This window comes from Camelina sativa, chromosome 12 (genome assembly GCF_030686135.1).
Source record: "Camelina sativa cultivar CO46 ecotype springtype chromosome 12, ASM3068613v1".
NCBI classification, from domain to species: domain Eukaryota; kingdom Viridiplantae; phylum Streptophyta; class Magnoliopsida; order Brassicales; family Brassicaceae; genus Camelina; species Camelina sativa.
Window position 1 is genome coordinate 4,678,388 of NC_141891.1, and position 17,942 is coordinate 4,696,329.

Genomic DNA, 17,942 nt, shown 5'->3' on the forward strand with positions numbered 1-17,942 from the left:
TAGTTTGAGATGTTTTTAGCGTGTTACTTGCATATAATGCAGTTTTTATAGGGTAGATCAAAATTTAAGGTTCATTAAATTTATGTAATTTTTGTATATAATCTATTACTAGTTTGGTAATATAATTCTGATTTGAAGCCTTCAATTTTTAGGGCTAACACCTTGGAGGTTCCTTAACTTGACAAACAAGCCAAGCTATATTGGATTGTTGAGTTCGAAATGCTGGCATCTGCAAATGGTTCACTTCACTTGTTCACCCAACAATGTGGTGATGGTGAAATCAAAAATAGTTGCTTCCATATTCTTCATGTTGATTGATACAAAAAATCCTTTTTAAAAATTTGTGTTTGGAGAGTATCCAAGAACATTATATGTTTTCGAATAAAAGAACATTATTGATCCAAGAAATTTGGAGTTTGAATTCAGAAAATGTGTACAAGTGATGGGACCAAATCAAAATAAAAATCGAACCGAACCGAACCGGATTGGATATCAATGGAATAAACCGGGTTCCAATCGATTCAATTTGAAATGATAGGATAAACTCTTTTGGGCACAGAGACGAGCTTTTTTTAGTTTGAGAGCTCACTTCACAATGTCTCTCTCGCAAACAAATTTCGTCAGTTCTTCATTTCTCTCATCGAGCCATGAACTGCGAATTCCGTATTCTAGACCGGTACTCTCTTATCCCCGTCTCCAAACACACCGGATTCTCTGTGCTGCGAAGCGAACCGGGAAGCGGAGATACCCTTCTGAGAGGAAGAAGCTGAGGACAGAGCAGAAGGAAGCTGTGGCTAAGGTTAAGAACAAGCTCGAAGGTGTTTGGCGTCTCTCTAAGCTCGGTGTTCCTGTCGGAGATGACCCTGGAAAGGATTTTCTCGGGATTTCAGAAGGTTTGCTTCAAGCCATCGCTAAAGTGATCGAGTTTCCGGTGAGTTTTCCGGTGAAAAGTTCGAAACTTTATCTTATGGGTTCGATGAAATTGGATGTTTATAAGTGATTTTGATAAATTGGGGTTTCTAGGTTGCTTCAATGTTGCCTGAAGAAGCATTCTCAGTGATTAGGAAATCTTTTGACGCTAGGAAGGTAGGTTTCAATTTTTGATTTTGTATGTTTATTAGTTATGTATTATGGTTCAAGTGTGTGAAGTTTTCATTTTTTTTTTGTTTAGATTCTGAAAGAAGCCAAGTTTGTGTATACTGTGGATTTGGATGTGAAGACGCTTCTTGAGTTAGAGCCTCGTGCTCATGATTTCATTTTCCGGTTAGAGCCTAAGATTGGGCTTATTGAACATGTGCCTACCGAGAAGAGTGTTCCGGGTGACTTAATCAGTGTGGTGAATGACTGTAAAAAGAGTAACAGTGAGACTTCATCAGGAGAATATGAACCTCAGATTATCAATGGCTCTGGAGATCCACACCAACATGGAGGAGGAGGAGGAAGAAGCAAACCAAAAATCGCAATTGTTGGTGGTGGTCCATCTGGTTTGTTTGCAGCTCTTGTACTTGCGGAGTTCGGTGCAGATGTGACATTGATTGAAAGAGGGCAAGCAGTGGAAGAAAGAGGACGTGATATAGGCGCTTTGGTAGTTCGTAAGATTTTGGATATGGAGAGTAATTTCTGCTTTGGCGAGGTTCACAAGCCTTCTCTTCAACTAAACTTATCATAAGTACTTTAGTGTTTTGCTAGTTTTCTGTTTTTGTGTGTTATTGTCGAAGTCATATTTAGCACTTATGCATCGCAGGGTGGTGCAGGTACGTGGAGTGATGGAAAGCTTGTTACTCGAATAGGCAAAAACAGTGCCACCGTTTTAGCGGTTAGTATTTTGAGACTACCAATTGTTAAATAAAAAGCAGTTCATGTTTGAGTACAAATGAAGAAATTGTGACCGTTACTTCGATTGTTACAGGTGTTGAAAACGTTGGTTCGGTTTGGAGCTCCTGATAATATATTGGTCAATGGAAAGCCTCATCTAGGAACAGATAAGCTAATTCCGTTACTCCGTAACTTCAGACATTATCTTCAAAGTGCGGGAGTAAGTTTAAAATGAGAGATTTGATCTAAGTCTCTCTATTACTTTTTGATGCTTTTGGTCTATTTTTTTTGTCCTCTGAGCATCCTGTTTAATTCCATCTGCTTAATTAGGTGACTATCAAGTTTGGAACTAGGGTAGATGATCTTCTGGTAGAGGATTCTCGTGTTGTTGGAGTCAAGGTTTCAGATTCAACAGACCAATTGCAGAGTACATCCCAGAATTTAAAGTTTGATGCAGTTGTTCTTGCAGTCGGTCACTCAGCGCGTGACACATATGAGATGCTTCATTCTCGTAATGTTGAATTGACCCCAAAAGATTTTGCTGTAAGTTCATATATCTTGTTTTTTAGTATGTCGGTGTCCAATTTGAATCAATATTCTGGATGCTTCCTCTTCTCTGGCTTGGTATTATTATTTGATTTCTATCGGTTTGTGTTGACCAGGTTGGTTTGCGCATTGAGCATCCTCAGGAGCTAATCAACCATATACAGGTGGGTCCAATTATCTTAAAACCATACAGTATATCATTAGTAAATCAGATCCTATGAATTTGTTGTACCTTATCGTTGTTCAAGTCTTGGTTCGTATATAAAACACCTATGTTCTTGTAATGGTCTTTCTTTCCAGTACTCAAGTATGGCTAGTGAAGTTCTTAAAGGACGAGGTAAAGTACCAGTGGCGGATTACAAGGTTGTTCAGTATGTGAATGATAAGGATGAGGATCTCTCGCAGTCTTCATCAAAACGTAGTTGTTACTCCTTCTGCATGTGTCCTGGTGGTCAGGTACAATGTCCTCAAAGAGTGTCTTTCTGTTTTTTTATTCTTTTCGATTTATCATGAATAAGCTTGTTTCCGTGTATATTCAGGTTGTTCTCACCAGCACAAACCCAACCGAACTCTGCATCAATGGCATGTCATTTTCTCGTCGTTCATCCAAATGGGCTAATGCTGCACTTGTCGTCACAGTCTCAGCAAAAGACTTTGATATTCTCAATCTTAATGGACCCTTAGCTGGAATAGAGTATCAGGTATCAATTAGAAAGTGGATTACTATTAATACTCTTGACTCATATTTGATATATCTCCTTTTATTTTGTTTCTTTCTCTAGAGAGAGTTTGAAAGAAGAGCGGCTATAATGGGTGGTGGTGATTTCACAGTTCCTGTACAGAGAGTTACTGATTTCCTGCAAAACAAGTTATCTGGTAGATAAATATTATTTGTTTCATACTCAATTCGTATCTTTTTGTTCTAACTGTTCGTTTTTGATGATTTTGGATGTTCTTGTGCTGTAAAACAGAAACACCTTTACCTCCATCAAGCTATAGATTAGGAGTGAAGTCTGCAAATCTGCATGAATTGTTTCCTGCTCATATCACAGAGGCTCTGCGACAGTCTATCTCTATGTTCGAAAAAGAGGTTGATTAGATATTTCCTCATCACTACATATTGTAAACGAATCCTTAGCTTCTGTTTTTCTCTAAACTTTTGAACTTTCAGTTACCGGGATTCATCTCAGAGGAAGCACTCCTTCACGGCGTAGAGGTAGATTATATATATCTTCCTTGTCCTGAATCAGTCTACTCTTCAGACCAGAGATAACAACGATGTTTCAACTTTTTTTAACTAGACAAGAACAAGCTCCCCTGTTCGGATACCTCGAAGCAATGAGACCTACGAGAGCACGAGCTTGAAAGGTCTATACCCAGTTGGTGAAGGAGCTGGTTATGCTGGTGGGATTGTAAGTGCTGCAGTGGATGGTATGTTTTCGGGTTTTGCTGTTGCGAAAAGCTTTGATCTCTTTGATGGAACCATAGAGTCAGTTATTGGAAAGGCTCAAGGTGCTGGACTTGTAAAGTACTGATGATGATAAGGAGGAGGATGATGAAGAAGACTGTCAAAACTTTCCTCCATCACTATGTTCTTTTCTGCCCTTGTCGAGGTAAAAAGAACATCAATGGAGACTGCTTCGTCCTCGAACTCGGTTGTTGTACCAAAGCCTAAAGTATTTTATACAAAAATAAATACTCAGATCAGAAGCGAGAATCATCCGGAGCTAGAAGAAAATTTTGCCGAAGTTTTAGTTAAATAAGCAAACTAGTGTAACATGTCTGACAAATTTTCGATTTTTATGATATCTTTTGATCAGTACTATTATGATATTTAACTTCATCATTGTTTATTGGAAGTATAAATGGCTTCTAGGTCAAGTCTCGTGTCCTTCGTTTTTGTTTAGAGTTTTGAGGTTCCGAGTACCACCAAGCCTGAAATCAAGTCGTTATTACTCCACCTTAGACCATTATCAATCACATTTTCAGCCAAAAGAAACACATTAAAGTTTTTACTCAACAAAGACAATGATGACATCAGTTGTTTCATAAGACGCATGTTTCGCACAAATGGTTAAAAAATGTCATTTGATGGAGGAAGGGAAAGACAACGGTAACAAAGACAACTTGATCGAGGAAACTGCGCCGCCGAATAGATAAGTGTAGAAAACAAGAAAACGACAAGCTTTAGACAAGCTAAAACACATTGCGAAGACATATATAATAACTTTAGTTTCTAGTGTGGTCAATATAATTGTGCTAAGCACGTGAATACCCATCATTAGGCTCTTGCTTATTATAATTAATCACACCAAGACGCAAAGATTAATCTTCAATTTCTTCTTACCTAATAATAATACGTCGCGGATTATAATAGTAGCTTTATAACAATAATAATGAGAAAAATGTATAGCTATTTAGTACAGTGGTACTTATGCAAACGCTATAATTGACTTCTTTTGTTTTCTTTCTATCTCGAGTACACTTGTACAAACAAGAATTTGATAGATATAATATCTAACTCGCATATATCATTTGTACATATATATACTAATATTGTTCTGAAACATAACAAAAAGATATGTCGGTAAACAAAATAATTGAACACGTTAGATTCAATTACATATATATGTCGGACATATCAATATATCATATGATCTCAAGTCGATAGTTATTTTGTCCGGAAACTTAATTGTCCTACTAACAAGTTTAATCTCCTTAACGTAGACATCATTTATAGATTGATCTTCTTTTACCCTTTTGAAGAAGGTAAAAGTTTGGTTGATCATATATAAATGGGATAAAAGTAGGAAACGTTAATAATCTTCATAAGGCTTCTAGCAAGCCAAATTGAATCCTTGAACGGACCACGGGAGACTAGACGAGTAGATATATATGTTAACACAGAAATGTGTGCTAGGTTCAATGATTCTAAAAAATTGGCAGGACGTACATGTGTAGCAAATATAAAAGAACATGCATAAAACAAAATATATCTACCATATATAGAAGTGAGAAGGAAAGACGAATTTGTAATACTAATATTAAATTCAGAGAACTCCCAAGTGGGGGAGTAAAGTAGGAGAAAGACTCCACAAGGTAAGGGGACAAACAAAAGAAAGAGAGACAACGGTCTATAGAAAGCTTAAGATCATATGATATGTCCAAATCATCTCATGTGCGAGCAAACCTTTCTTCTTTAATTTTTTAAAAATGGGTTTTATTCCCATGGTCCTATTTTAAAAATGGATTAATTTATTAGGTTATGTTCTATGTTAGTAGTTTAGACTTAGAGTCCTCTCGTCGATGACTAGACTCGACCAAAATACTGAAATCGATAGATAAGCAAATAAAAGAGATAAAACAAGAAAATGAAGCTTTAGTTAGGAATTAGCCATCGTATGTGTTTGGTAAATGTTATTTTCATAAGAAGAAGTAGAAAAGACAAAAAAAAAAAAAAAAATAAGTAGAAGAGAATGACCAAACACATATCATGGGTAACCATCATAAGTTCCATTTTTTGTAAATTAATTTTCAATATCCCTATATATTTTATAGTCCATATCTAAGAGCTTCTTCCTCATAACTCTTATGAAATATAGGTAAGGTTGGGTGGGAAAAGTAAACCTAAGCTTTCGGTGTAAAATGCCAATTTTCGTATTATAATTATTTTTCAAAAGTGTTAAAAAGAAACAACAAACTCAAAGCAATCATCAGTTCAGTTGCCATAAACTTGTCACGTTTTGTCTCGATCCATTTGCAAATACTATTTTTATTCTCTTTTATGCATGATTAACTAAGGGGGTGTTATTGGATTGTGGTTTTTAAAAGAGTTTGATGTATTTAAGAATCATGCGTTATTCAATTGGGTATTTTTAAAAATCCATTAAAATCTAGTGTTATTCAATATCTACGGGATTTTGTGTGATTTTGGATTTCAACGTACTTTGCTTCTAAAATATGAACAAATACAATACCACACTTTTCTCAATCATTTCATTTTCTTCTCCTCTCTTTAGATGGATCTCTAGCCTTTGACATATTATTGTTTGATTTTTTTCTCTATCCTTTTATATAATCACACTTATTCATCAGATATGTATTATTTTTGAGAATTTTTTTTTTGTGTTCTTTAACTTTTTTTGGGTTCATGATCTATAACTTTTTTTTTTGGTTTATGATATAATCATACTTTTTTTTTCTGGGTTCAATCTCTGTTTCTTTCTCCTCAAACTCTTTGTATATAATCACACTTATTCATCAGATCTGTGTTTTTTTGTATTCTTTAATTTTTTTTTTCTGGGTTCATGACATCTGGGTTATTTAATTACACCAAAAATCTGGATTGAAAACAAATCAAGTTTAATTCAAGTTTTCTATGACATGTGTAAAAGTCTGGGTGTTATTAATTTAATATAATTTTGGTGTATAGCACATTTTATGGATATATATATATATATTTTTTTCTAACAATAACTTTTTAAAAAATCCATAACAATCACCAAAAATACATTATCAATGACTTTCAAATCCACCTTATATGCATTATAAAGTCTACACAAATGCATTAGACTTTTAAATCCACTAATGTCCTGGGTTAATTAAAATCTATTAAAATCCTCAATCCAATAACACCCTCTAAGATAAGGATTCCGGTTCAATTCAGATAATGGTTTACTCAAAATGGAAAAACACCTAATTCGGTTTTGTTATGTCTAAATTTGTCTAAAATTCTCAAACCGGACATAACTCGAAAACTCAAATCTCAAGGATCAAAAACTCCAATTTATAACAACAATGTTACTTTTGTCAATGTAGTTGTAAATGACATCTACGAGCAAAAAAAGGCTAGTATAAAAATAAATAAATAAAGACTCTTTTAATATCAAAATTAGGTGGCGCGAAAATAACGCCCTCTCTCTCTCTCTCTTTAATCTCTTTCTCTCTCTTTGATCTCTCTCTCTCTCTCTCTCTCTCTCTCTCTCTGGCACCCAAATCTCTCTCCCTGAATCGTCCGATCAACTCTATCTCCGGCGATTGATTTTTTTTTTTTTATTATATATACTTTAATCCACACGACTATTCTTCATTATCGGCGAAACTTTTTGTTCACGGTGGTGTTTAATCAATTCCGATCGCGTTCGTATTTCCCAAATTTCGATCTCGAAGCCTATCACCGGAGGGAACTTTTTTTCGGATTCTTACGGGTAAGATTTTCAATTTGCCGACCTCAGATTCATCGGATCTCTAAACTTTAGCTTCTACATTTGTGTCTAATCAATCCCAATTTCGATTCTTTTTCAAACAAAATCGGAAGAACCCTAGAGTTTCTGGGTAATTTCTAATTTCTGCGATCTGAGATTGATTTTGTTAGAAATAAAAAAGGGAATTTGAATCTGATTTCTGATTTTCTTGTTTCGGTTTTCATAAAAGTTACTAAATTTTGATGATCGAATAAAACGAGTCTGTGTCGTGAGAGACACAGGTCGTGTCAGTATCTGCCAAATTTCACTTTTGGATTCTTCGTTAGAACCATCTCATTGATCCCACTTAGAAACAGAAAAAGAGAAATAAAGTTTGTGTTTTTTTTCAATCCTTCCCGTTGATTCTCTCCCTTCATCCTTCACTTTCTCGATAAAACTTTTTCTCAATTTCATCAATCATCACTGATTTGCTCTCGGAGAGTGGGGCACTGGTTTCTTGATTCTTCAATCCACGTGGTCCCTTATCTGGAGAAAACACCAAAATTATCTGTGAAATGTCCATTTTTGCTAATTGGTTAAATAAGTTTCTTATACTACTACTTACTTACTACAAATCAAACAATGTGACACTAACTAGTTTTATTAAAATCTCTAGCTGCTTAAATTTAGTAAGTTTACTGTTTGGAAGCTGTGATAAAGGGAGTTTCTTTTGAGGTGTTGTGATGTTGATGGAAAGAAGAAGAAGTTTGGTCATTGAACTGATATTACCATTTAATTTTCCAGCACATATCTCACCATGGCACTGCCATGACAAAGACACTGCAAAAGATTCTTCCTCTGTTTCATTTTCGATTAAATAAAAAAATATCCCCCTGATATTGTGAATCTGCGCAACTAACTAGTTAGAACTTGACCCACCTTTCTCTCTTGTTTGACCACTGTTTTTTTTTTTTCAAACTTTCTTATCCCTTTCCATTGTTAGTTCTCAGCACTTTCTTGGTTTTCTAGTTTGCATTTGGTTCTGCTTTTGTGTCTTAGTTTGTTACCCTTTTTGAATTGGATAATCCATGTTGGAGTCTTGATATGGGTTTCTGTTGTAAAGGTAGAATCTTTTTTTACTTTTGTTTATCTGGGCTGGTTTAATATACTTTGCTCTTTTCTTCGCATAGCCTATCTGTGAGGTATCTTACCTTTTCTCCTGTGTTTTGGGTTTCTTGCAGAATAAAGGGACTGCATTTACAGAAAGCAACTGGAGCTTTTTTTATTGTTTAGCTCCAATGCAGAACTAAACGAGAGGCGTAAACTGCTAAATTCAATCAATGCAAGTTTGGTTTTGTGAGCTTGAATGGACGTAGCTACAGATAGTACAAGGCGGCGTCTTGTTCCATCAGAGAAGAATAATGCAGTTCCTGTCACTCGCCGTCCTCGAACATCGGAGGTCAGTTCAAGATACAGATCACCGACGCCAACCAAAACCGGGCGATGTCCTTCCCCAAGTGTCACAAGGCCAACAGTGTCTTCAAGCTCTCAATCCGTGGCTGCGAAAAGAGCAGTTTCAGCAGAGAGGAAGCGTCCTTCAACACCGCCATCTCCTACTAGTCCCTCCACACCGATACGTGACTTGTCTATAGACTTACCAGCTTCATCTAGGAGGCTCTCTACAGGTCGTTTGCCTGAAAGCTTATGGCCTTCCACTATGAGAAGCCTCAGTGTTTCATTTCAGTCGGATTCGGTGTCAGTCCCTGTTAGTAAAAAGGAGAAACCAGTTAGTAGTTCTTCTGTTGATCGGACATTGAGACCTTCTTCGAATATAGCTCAAAAGCAGAAGGCTGAAACGACCCCTGTATCAAGGAAACCTACGCCAGAGAGGAAAAGAAGTCCATTGAAAGGGAAGAATAATGTGTCTGATCTTTCAGAGAATTCGAAACCTTCAGATGGTCCTCATAGTCGGTTAATAGAACAGCATCGGTGGCCTAGTAGAATTGGTGGAAAGATCACTTCGAATTCCTTAAACAGAAGCTTGGATCTTGGCGACAGGGCTTCAAGAGGTGCACCAACTTCAGGGCCTGGAATGGGGCCGTCTCTTAGGAGAATGTCACTACCTTTGTCCAGTAGTTCGAGACCTTTGCATAAAACTTCTAGTAACACATCTAGCAATGGTGGATTGTTGTCTCCAACAAAGTCGGAAGATAATAACATAGCTCGATCTTCTGGTGCTCAAAGACTTTTGTCTGCAGGGTCGTTAGATAGAGAAACCTTAGAAACGGCTGTAGCTAGGTTGCATCCATTGTCTGCTCCTGGATCTCGCCCAGCTTCACCAAGTAGAACATCGTTTTCGTCTTCATCGTCTCTTTCTAGAGGCATGAGTACTTCGAGAGGAGTGAGTCCAGCGAGAGGACTAAGCCCTTCAAGAGGATTGAGTCCTACAAGAGGTGTGAGTCCTTCGAGAGGGTTAAGTCCTTCGCGTGGCACAAATACCTCCTGTTTTGCTCGACCATCAACTCCACCTTCAAGAGGGGTAAGTCCTTCACGGATAAGACAAACCAGCACTTCCACACAATCCAGTACCACAACTTCAGTTCTCAGCTTCATCACGGATGTCAAGAAAGGCAAAAAAGCAAGCTACATCGAAGATGTTCATCAACTGCGCCTGCTCCACAATAGATACTTACAGTGGCGGTTTGCAATTGCACGAGCTGAATCTGTAATGTATATTCAAAGATTAACTTCCGAGGTATATAACATGTCCGTCCTCTCTAACATGACCGTTGCTTCAACTGATTGATCTAAAAGACGTCTGAAAATTCAAGTTTTGACTTCAGGAAACCCTATTTAATGTGTGGCATGCGATATCAGAACTACAGGATGATGTGACTAGGCAAAGGATTGGCTTACAACAGCTAAATCTAGAGATCAAACTCAACTCACTATTAAACAATCAGGTAGGCTCCCTCGCCTTTATATACTGGCTTTGCATTTATCAGGTCATCCCATGCTTATGCATAAATATGTGCACAGATGGCGAGCCTTGAAGATTGGGCCACACTTGAAAGAGACCATGTTAGTTCTTTAGTTGGAGCCATTGCAGATTTAGAAGCAAATACTCTCCGACTTCCAGCGACGGGAGGAACAAAGGTATATATTCTTACTTCTGCGAATACTCATCAAAACTTAAGTTTAGAAGATCAAGAATATAGTTATCATTTATAACTTCTTTTCTTACAGGCGGACGTCGAATCTTTGAAAGCAGCTATGTCCTCGGCCCTCGACGTAATGCAGGCTATGGGATCGTCCATTTGGTCTCTACTCTCAAAGGTGAGACCTTTTATAAAAATCTGTTTTTTTTTTTTTCCAAATGTATCCTCTTGACATAACTCTCAAGCGGGTGCATTGCTCTTTTGTATTCGCAGGTGGAGGAGATGAACAAAATGGTCACCGAACTAGCTGTTGTAGTTACAAAAGAGAGTTCTATGCAAGGAAAATGCGAAGATCTTCTGGCCGCAACCGCGATCATGCAGGTAACCTAAAAAAATCCAATACTTCAATGAAAAATGATTATGGTAAATTGAATTGAAACCGAGATATGGTCACATGGAACAGATAGAAGAGTGTAGCCTGAGGACTCATCTGATACAAACTAAGCGAGAAGAAGGAGAAGATGCAGCGGAGACTCCTCCATTGTTGCCATTAAGCAAATTTCCATGGCCATGATGAAGAATAACAAAAGCTTACAGTCACTGCACGTTCAACACTGAATCACACCTGTAAATTGCTCTTTGATGCCAACATTTCTCTTGTCGAGATCCTTTTTTGATCTTTGCTTGTTGAAGTTTTCTCCTTTTTTGGTATGAAACAGTAGCGTAGGAAGAAAAAAAAGGAAGTGAAAGTGAAAGATCACGAGTTCGAAAGTCTTAGGATATATAAGAAAAGGAAATTTAATTGTTCACATGTAATCTCTGATGTGGGTTTTTATTACAGTATATAGAGTTTATAGAAATCACTAACAAAAACATAATCATATCTCCTCTTCACCTAAATAAAACTGAAGTTAAAATTGGTTCTTGAGTTGCTTATACTTTAACAGTGGACACGACCAAAAATATTAAGTTATAAATAATACTAATGTTTTAAATTTGATGTTGTGTCGTGTTCTTTGAAAAAAGACAAAACACGGCAAATGCTACTACGGACCGTATCAGCCGCCACGGCCGAGACAACGGTCGCAAGCAAAAACAACTTTCTCGATCTCTTCAAAAGATCAACTTCTGTATCTCACCTTGCTCAAACCCATGCTCAGATCATTCTCCATGGCTTCCGAAACGATATCTCATTGCTCACCAAGCTTACCCAACGACTCTCCGACCTCGGCGCCATTTACTACGCACGCGACCTTTTCCTCTCCGTTAGAAGACCTGACGTTTTCCTTTTCAACGTCCTCATGCGCGGCTTCTCCGTTAACGAGTCGCCTCACTCTTCGCTCTCTGTGTTCGCTCACCTCAGGAAATCCACTGATCTCAAGCCCAACAGCTCAACTTACGCCTTCGCTATCTCCGCTGCTTCTGGGTTTCGTGACGAGAGAGCTGGCTGTGTTATTCATGGTCAAGCCGTCGTTGATGGGTTTGACTCAGAATTGCTTCTTGGGTCGAACATTGTCAAGATGTACTTCAAGTTTTGGCGTGTCGGAGATGCCAAGAAGGTGTTCGACAGAATGCCTGAGAGAGATACAGTTTTGTGGAACACGATGATCTCTGGGTACCGAAAGAATGAAATGTATGAGGAAGCTATTCAGGTCTTCAGGGATTTGATCAGTGAGAGTTGTATACGTTTGGACACAACAACTCTGCTTGATATTCTCCCCGCTGTTGCAGAGTTGCAGGAGCTGAGACTCGGGATGCAAATCCATAGTCTTGCCACAAAAACTGGCTGCTACTCCCACGATTATGTTCTTACCGGTTTCATCTCACTATACTCAAAGTGTGGAAAGATTAAAATGGCAAGTACTCTGTTTCGTGAGTTTCATAGACCAGATGTAGTAGCTTACAACGCAATGATTCATGGGTACACATCCAATGAGGAGACCAAGCTCTCCTTAAGTCTTTTTAAAGAGCTGATGTTATCAGGAAAAAGGCTGAACTCAAGCACGCTAATGAGTTTGATCCCTGTCTCTGGTCATCTTATGCTTGTATATGCCATTCATGGTTACAGCTTGAAATCAAATTTCCTGTCTCATACATCTGTCTCAACAGCGTTAATTACGGTTTACAGTAAATTGAATGAGATAGAATCAGCTCGGAAGCTTTTTGATGAAGCTCTGGACAAAAGCTTGCCATCTTGGAATGCAATGATATCGGGTTACACCCAAAACGGTTTGACAGAAGACGCAATATCTCTCTTTAGAGAAATGCAGAAGTCTGAGTTCAGTCCAAACCCGACCACTATAACTTGTATTCTGTCGGCTTGTGCGCAGCTAGGAGTGTTGAGTTTGGGAAAATGGGTACATGATTTAGTTAAGAGCACAGATTTTGAGTCTAGCATATATGTGTCAACAGCTTTGATTGGTATGTATGCAAAGTGCGGAAGCATTGGGGAAGCACGCCGGTTGTTTGACTTGATGCCGAGGAAGAATGAAGTTACATGGAACACAATGATTTCTGGTTATGGGCTTCATGGAGATGGACTAGAAGCTCTGAGTATCTTCTCTGAGATGTTGGATTCGGGGATCCCACCAACACCAGTCACTTTCCTCTGCGTTCTTTACGCTTGTAGTCATGCTGGCCTTGTCAAAGAAGGTGATGAGATATTCAATTTCATGATCCACCGGTATGGTTTTGAACCATCAGTCAAGCATTACGCTTGTTTGGTTGATATTCTTGGCCGAGCAGGACACTTACAGAGAGCATTGAAGTTTATAGAGGAAATGCCAATTGAGCCTGGTCCATCTGTGTGGGAAACACTGCTAGGAGCTTGTAGGATTCATAAAGACACAAACCTCGCCCGAACAGTCTCTGAGAAGCTGTTTGAGCTAGATCCAGACAATGTTGGATACCATGTTCTGCTGTCGAATATTCACTCAGCTGATAGGAACTATCCACAGGCTGCTACGGTTAGACAAACCGCCAAGAATAGGAAACTAGCCAAAGCTCCTGGATATACCTTAATAGAAATAGATGAGACGCCTCATGTCTTCACCTCAGGTGATCAGTCACATCCAGAAGTAAAAGCAATTTATGAGAGACTGGAGAAACTCGAAGGGAAGATGAGGGAAGCTGGGTATCAACCCGAGACTGAGTTGGCTCTGCACGATGTGGAGGATGAAGAAAGGGAGCTCATGGTGAAGGTTCACAGCGAGAGGCTAGCCATTGCCTTTGGACTCATAGCCACTGAGCCAGGAACTGAAATCCGGATCATAAAGAATCTTCGGGTCTGTTTAGACTGTCACACCGCAACCAAACTCATCTCAAAGATTACAGAGAGAGTGATTGTTGTAAGAGATGCCAACCGCTTCCATCACTTCAAAGATGGTGTCTGTTCATGCGGAGATTATTGGTAGTGACTTGTTTTTTTTTGCCTAGACACTAGTCATCCTGTAACATCATATCACTCATAATCGATAATTCTTTTATTGACTCGACAAGTTTTGATTACTTGTTGCAATCTATATGACCCTTCCTAGTCTTTTGTTTTAAGAATATCAGAGTCATTACTTTTAAAATAATCACTTTTGTTTTAAGGAACATCCTACTGTGCGCCTGAAACAGATGTATACATGCTCTTATGTTCAAAAGTACATTTAGATTAGATAATATATAAACATGCTCTTAGCTTATGTTCAAAAATAAATCTAAACCAAAAAAGTAAATAGCAATCTCACTTGGAAGGCACGCATGCATGAAGATCCTTATCTCCAGATTATCTCAAACCGGTTCGACGTTCGGATCTTTTTTTAACTGGCCGTCAAACACTAACGCCGTTGCCTTGGGTGGCACATGGAAAAAGATCGCTTAGGGTTATTATGTCTATAAAACAAGTGAAATAAAAGAAAAGACATGAACTACATGGCCGTTGCAAAAGTATTAATCTCACTTCCTTAAACTACTGTAGTAGTGACTACTCAATCACTTTTTGATTTTATCTTAATGAGGCGATCAAAACATAATTTTGTAAACAATTATTACCTCTGGGACCATCTTACCTGAAATGTAAAAAACAGAGTTTCCAAGATTCAAACAAGATTCTCCTATTTTGGAGACACATTTGTCTCACTCTTCGAAACATTGATTCCTCCTTGCAATTAAGTTGCAACGTTGATTCCTACATAAAGAGGGCACCAGTGTTCTTTGTTAGCATATCAGAAAACAACAAACAAAAGAAAAGAAAAAATGGCTAGTAAAATTGCTGGGGAACTAAGAAAACAGCTCAAACAGGGTTACAAGACAGCCGTGAAGCTAGCCAAAACAACAGGTGGCACTGCTTACTTAGCAGGAGCACGCATTGTTCAAGAAAAGCTAGGTGAATCAGGCGACTTGGATACAGTTACCCTCCAGGACGGCACGAAACGTGTGGCCATTCCACACAGTTATCGGACCACGGAGATGGTGAAAGACAAAGAAACCAAGCAGATCGTTACCGTGGAGAAATTTACTGATGTGGTAGTGACAAGTGAGGAAAGAGACGGCAGATGCTCTCTCTCTTTGGTGCTCGGCAATGAGACCCACGACTTAGCGAAGGTGGCTGCCTGAAGAGAGAGATCCGGTGAAGAAAGCGATCGGTAATCTCAGTAATTCAAACTATTTACTAGCATTAACCTTAATTGTTATTATATGGGCTTAACTCTGGCCCATATTTCATAATGGATCGGCCCTTTTGACTACTTTCTTTGTCTGTTTTTTTTTTTCAGGAGGAAGCTAACTTTGAATAAAAACATTCTAGTTGTGATTAGGCCAATCAATCTTAACAGAATGTTGTAAACTTGTAATAACCCTCTATGATTGCTTTGCTTTTGTAATCTTTCTTCCGCATTTTTATTCTATGTTTTCGTGTGTTATAATGTTTTACAGTTAGTGTTTAATAATGTCAGGTAATTAAATGTGATAACAATTGAAGGGGTGAGAAACAAAACCGGTATAATCAACTCTCGATTCAATCCATCCCTAATTAATTTGACTATAACGAAACCATTAGGATAAAAAAAGTACAAAAGTGATTATTATTATTATTTCTATTATTAGGTTAATTTCAATATTGATTGAACCAAGAAAATTCCAAAATCAAACCAAGAACCATTCTCCTACCAATAAATAACATTATGTTGGTTAAGTAAAAGGTGCACATGCCAAACAATTCAAATATTTTCCACACCGAACACATCCCTAATTTGACTATAATAAACCCATTAAACAAAATATTTTACTATTTACATTTTTCTTAAGTAAAAATAATATAGTAAAATTATCAGAACTATTTTTTTTTAAAAAAAACATTGATGAATGTGGTTGGCTGGTGTGGGTAAAAAGTAAATAGATGTGATGATAATTGAAGGGTGTGAGATAGAAAAATACTTGGTGCATACTCCATAGTGACGAATCTTTGTGTACAAATTTGATCACAAGATTTTTTTTTTTTGGTTTCCTTAATTAGTCACAAGAAGTGGAGAAACGTGGAAACAAAAAGTAAAGAGAGAAAGAGACATCTAAATCTAATAATTGAAAACCCTTTTTTTTTTTCTTTCTTGTGGCAAAGCACTTTGGTCTCTTAGATCTTGACCAACCCTCGAAAAACCCTTTAGAGAAAGATACAGAGCAAGCAAGCAAGCAAAGCTAATGTCGTCTCTGCTTCTCAGCCTTTCTTCTAGGCCATCTCTCCGCAAACTTTCTCTGGTATATCTCTTCTCTCTCTAGTTACTGTTTTCATTCTCTCTTCTTCTGATGTCATACTCTTCCCCACCAGAGATGCCACACTCTTCGGGGGTTCTGCTCCTCCACCACAACCAACCCGTACTTGATGTATTGTGTCACCTATTGTGGTGAATACCCAGAGGCCGGAGCAATGACAAAGCTCCGTATGTTTGACCCGGCTAAGGAATACTATCTCACCGTCGGTGATAAGCCACTTACCAAAGAGTTAGCTAAGTCGAGGCTGGTGGGAAGTTCCCATGGATGGGGAGTTTTTATTAGCTCCCCGGATTCCATACTAATCAGCGACTACAGCAATCCCTCGAGCTCCAAATCAAACCCCAAGATGATCCCTCTGCCTCCTCGGCAGCATGTAGACTCTTGTCAAACTGAATTGGTAAGTGGCGTGGCAATGTCCTCTTCTCCTGAAGAAGAAGACTTTGTTTTGGCTGTAAAGTTCATGGGACCTCTGGTGGGTATATATACGCCCGGTCAAGCCGATGAGGGGCACCTCCGCTATCTTCCCACCGTTGCATTCGGTTATTTGGAACAAGGCAAGTTGATGTATTCAAGGAGAGATCAAAGGTTCTACATGCCATGTTCTGGAGGCCATCACTTGTGGTCTTGGGATGGAATAATCTCCACCGACCCTCAGTACCATGAATTGCGCTTTCACAACCTCCCTCAGTTTTCACTTTCAGAGTTGCAACTTTTGAGTTCTTGTCACAGGACACAACAACTTGTGGAGTGTCCCTCGGGACAACGTTTCCTGGTCAAATGGTAGGAGGTGATTTTCTTCTAGTGGTTTGTTTTTGCTTTAACGGTTTCATCATGTTATAATTATTATAATGAAGAACAAGTTGTGTTTCTTTCTCTTTTTTTGCCTTTGGCTTGGCAGGTATGTTCAAAGCCATGGCAAGTACGTTAAAAGCTTTGTGCATAGGTCGGTAAAATTCAATTTTGGGGGCACGAAGCGGTTCATGGTGTTTAGAGAGGAGGAAGATATGAACATGTGTTACACAGAAGACATTGGTGATCTCTGCATATTCCTCGGCGGCAATAACGAGCCTTTTTGTGTCAAGGCCAGCTCATTCCCTGGCCTAAACCCTAATTCCATCTATTTCCTCGGTGAAGGGTATGGTGAAGGCTATGGCGTTTACGATATCGCCACTAGAACCCCACGTTCCTTCAATCCCAAGTCTTTTTCAGCTTTCTCTGATTTAACTGATTCACCTAATGGCAAGGTTTACATGCTTCCTGATTGGGTTCCTCACTGGATTCCTCCCTCTCCTCTCTAAAATTGTAATGTTATTCGTTACTTGATCACTCTCCACTCATCACATAATCATGACTTATCTCACTGTACATAATTTGTAAGAGGACTTTTTATTTTAGCAAAACAAAAAAAAGAGTTGATTAAGATAGTTCACTCGTCAAATAGCCAATGTTTTCCTTCAACCGATCCTCTGATACATGCTCATCGGTA

At 38.4% G+C, this 17,942-nt stretch overlaps 3 protein-coding genes, 1 long non-coding RNA gene and 1 pseudogene across 9 annotated transcripts; all 5 read left to right on the forward strand.

The window, feature by feature from the left end:
* The first annotated feature begins 518 nt into the window (after nt 1–518).
* Nucleotides 519–4,242, forward strand: LOC104730229 (uncharacterized). Its single transcript, XM_010449373.2, has 13 exons — nt 519–931; nt 1,024–1,086; nt 1,172–1,633; nt 1,745–1,816; nt 1,910–2,035; nt 2,146–2,358; nt 2,478–2,525; nt 2,662–2,817; nt 2,901–3,062; nt 3,144–3,237; nt 3,333–3,451; nt 3,533–3,577; nt 3,663–4,242. Exons 1-13 carry the CDS (start codon nt 596–598, stop codon nt 3,894–3,896), a joined length of 2,130 nt encoding a protein of 709 aa, XP_010447675.1. The 5' UTR covers nt 519–595; the 3' UTR covers nt 3,897–4,242.
* Nucleotides 4,243–7,169: 2,927 nt separating this feature from the next.
* Nucleotides 7,170–11,575, forward strand: LOC104730231 (AUGMIN subunit 8-like). Of its 4 annotated transcripts, none has more exons than XR_015574406.1 (7): nt 7,170–7,568; nt 8,786–10,299; nt 10,376–10,507; nt 10,584–10,700; nt 10,791–10,880; nt 10,976–11,083; nt 11,166–11,575. XR_015574406.1 is itself a non-coding variant. In XM_010449374.3 (7 exons), the coding sequence occupies exons 2-7, from the start codon at nt 8,911–8,913 to the stop codon at nt 11,274–11,276; spliced, it is 1,935 nt and encodes a 644-aa protein (XP_010447676.1). In that variant the 5' UTR covers nt 7,170–7,568; nt 8,786–8,910; the 3' UTR covers nt 11,277–11,575. The 4 variants fall into 4 exon arrangements, 2 of the variants coding, with proteins under 2 accessions (XP_010447676.1, XP_010447677.1); XM_010449374.3 differs by having other exon boundaries at nt 10,388–10,507; XM_010449375.3 differs by having other exon boundaries at nt 7,259–8,667; nt 10,388–10,507.
* Nucleotides 11,576–11,614: 39 nt separating this feature from the next.
* On the forward strand, nt 11,615–14,295 carry LOC104730232 (pentatricopeptide repeat-containing protein At4g30700 pseudogene; annotated as a pseudogene). The gene has a single exon (XR_015574405.1). The product of XR_015574405.1 is annotated as a pentatricopeptide repeat-containing protein At4g30700 pseudogene (transcript).
* Nucleotides 14,296–14,907: 612 nt separating this feature from the next.
* Nucleotides 14,908–15,664, forward strand: LOC147930173 (uncharacterized). Its single transcript, XR_015574408.1, has 2 exons — nt 14,908–15,333; nt 15,463–15,664. It is a non-coding gene; the product is annotated as an uncharacterized LOC147930173 (long non-coding RNA).
* A 559-nt stretch (nt 15,665–16,223) lies between these two features.
* On the forward strand, nt 16,224–17,880 carry LOC104730234 (uncharacterized). 2 transcript variants are annotated; one of them, XM_010449377.2, is made up of 3 exons: nt 16,224–16,441; nt 16,512–17,236; nt 17,355–17,880. In XM_010449377.2, exons 1-3 carry the CDS (start codon nt 16,385–16,387, stop codon nt 17,752–17,754), a joined length of 1,182 nt encoding a protein of 393 aa, XP_010447679.1. In that variant the 5' UTR covers nt 16,224–16,384; the 3' UTR covers nt 17,755–17,880. The 2 variants fall into 2 exon arrangements, with proteins under 2 accessions (XP_010447679.1, XP_087333689.1); XM_087477563.1 differs by having other exon boundaries at nt 16,284–16,441; nt 16,512–17,243; nt 17,355–17,491.
* The last annotated feature ends 62 nt before the right edge of the window (nt 17,881–17,942 follow it).

Bases quoted from the DNA above. Each gene is read 5' to 3' on its own strand.
- LOC104730229 (XM_010449373.2), top strand. From the start codon at position 596: ATGTCTCTCTCGCAAACAAATTTCGTCAGTTCTTCATTTCTCTCATCG. The intron at 2,526-2,661 runs GTGGGTCCAATT...CTTTCTTTCCAG, and splicing joins AGCTAATCAACCATATACAG to TACTCAAGTATGGCTAGTGA. The intron at 3,238-3,332 runs GTAGATAAATAT...GCTGTAAAACAG, and splicing joins CCTGCAAAACAAGTTATCTG to AAACACCTTTACCTCCATCA.
- LOC104730231 (XM_010449374.3), top strand. From the start codon at position 8,911: ATGGACGTAGCTACAGATAGTACAAGGCGGCGTCTTGTTCCATCAGAG. The intron at 10,701-10,790 runs GTATATATTCTT...CTTTTCTTACAG, and splicing joins CAGCGACGGGAGGAACAAAG to GCGGACGTCGAATCTTTGAA. The intron at 11,084-11,165 runs GTAACCTAAAAA...CACATGGAACAG, and splicing joins CCGCAACCGCGATCATGCAG to ATAGAAGAGTGTAGCCTGAG.
- LOC104730234 (XM_010449377.2), top strand. From the start codon at position 16,385: ATGTCGTCTCTGCTTCTCAGCCTTTCTTCTAGGCCATCTCTCCGCAAA. The intron at 16,442-16,511 runs GTATATCTCTTC...CTTCCCCACCAG, and splicing joins CTCTCCGCAAACTTTCTCTG to AGATGCCACACTCTTCGGGG. The intron at 17,237-17,354 runs GTAGGAGGTGAT...TTGGCTTGGCAG, and splicing joins CAACGTTTCCTGGTCAAATG to GTATGTTCAAAGCCATGGCA.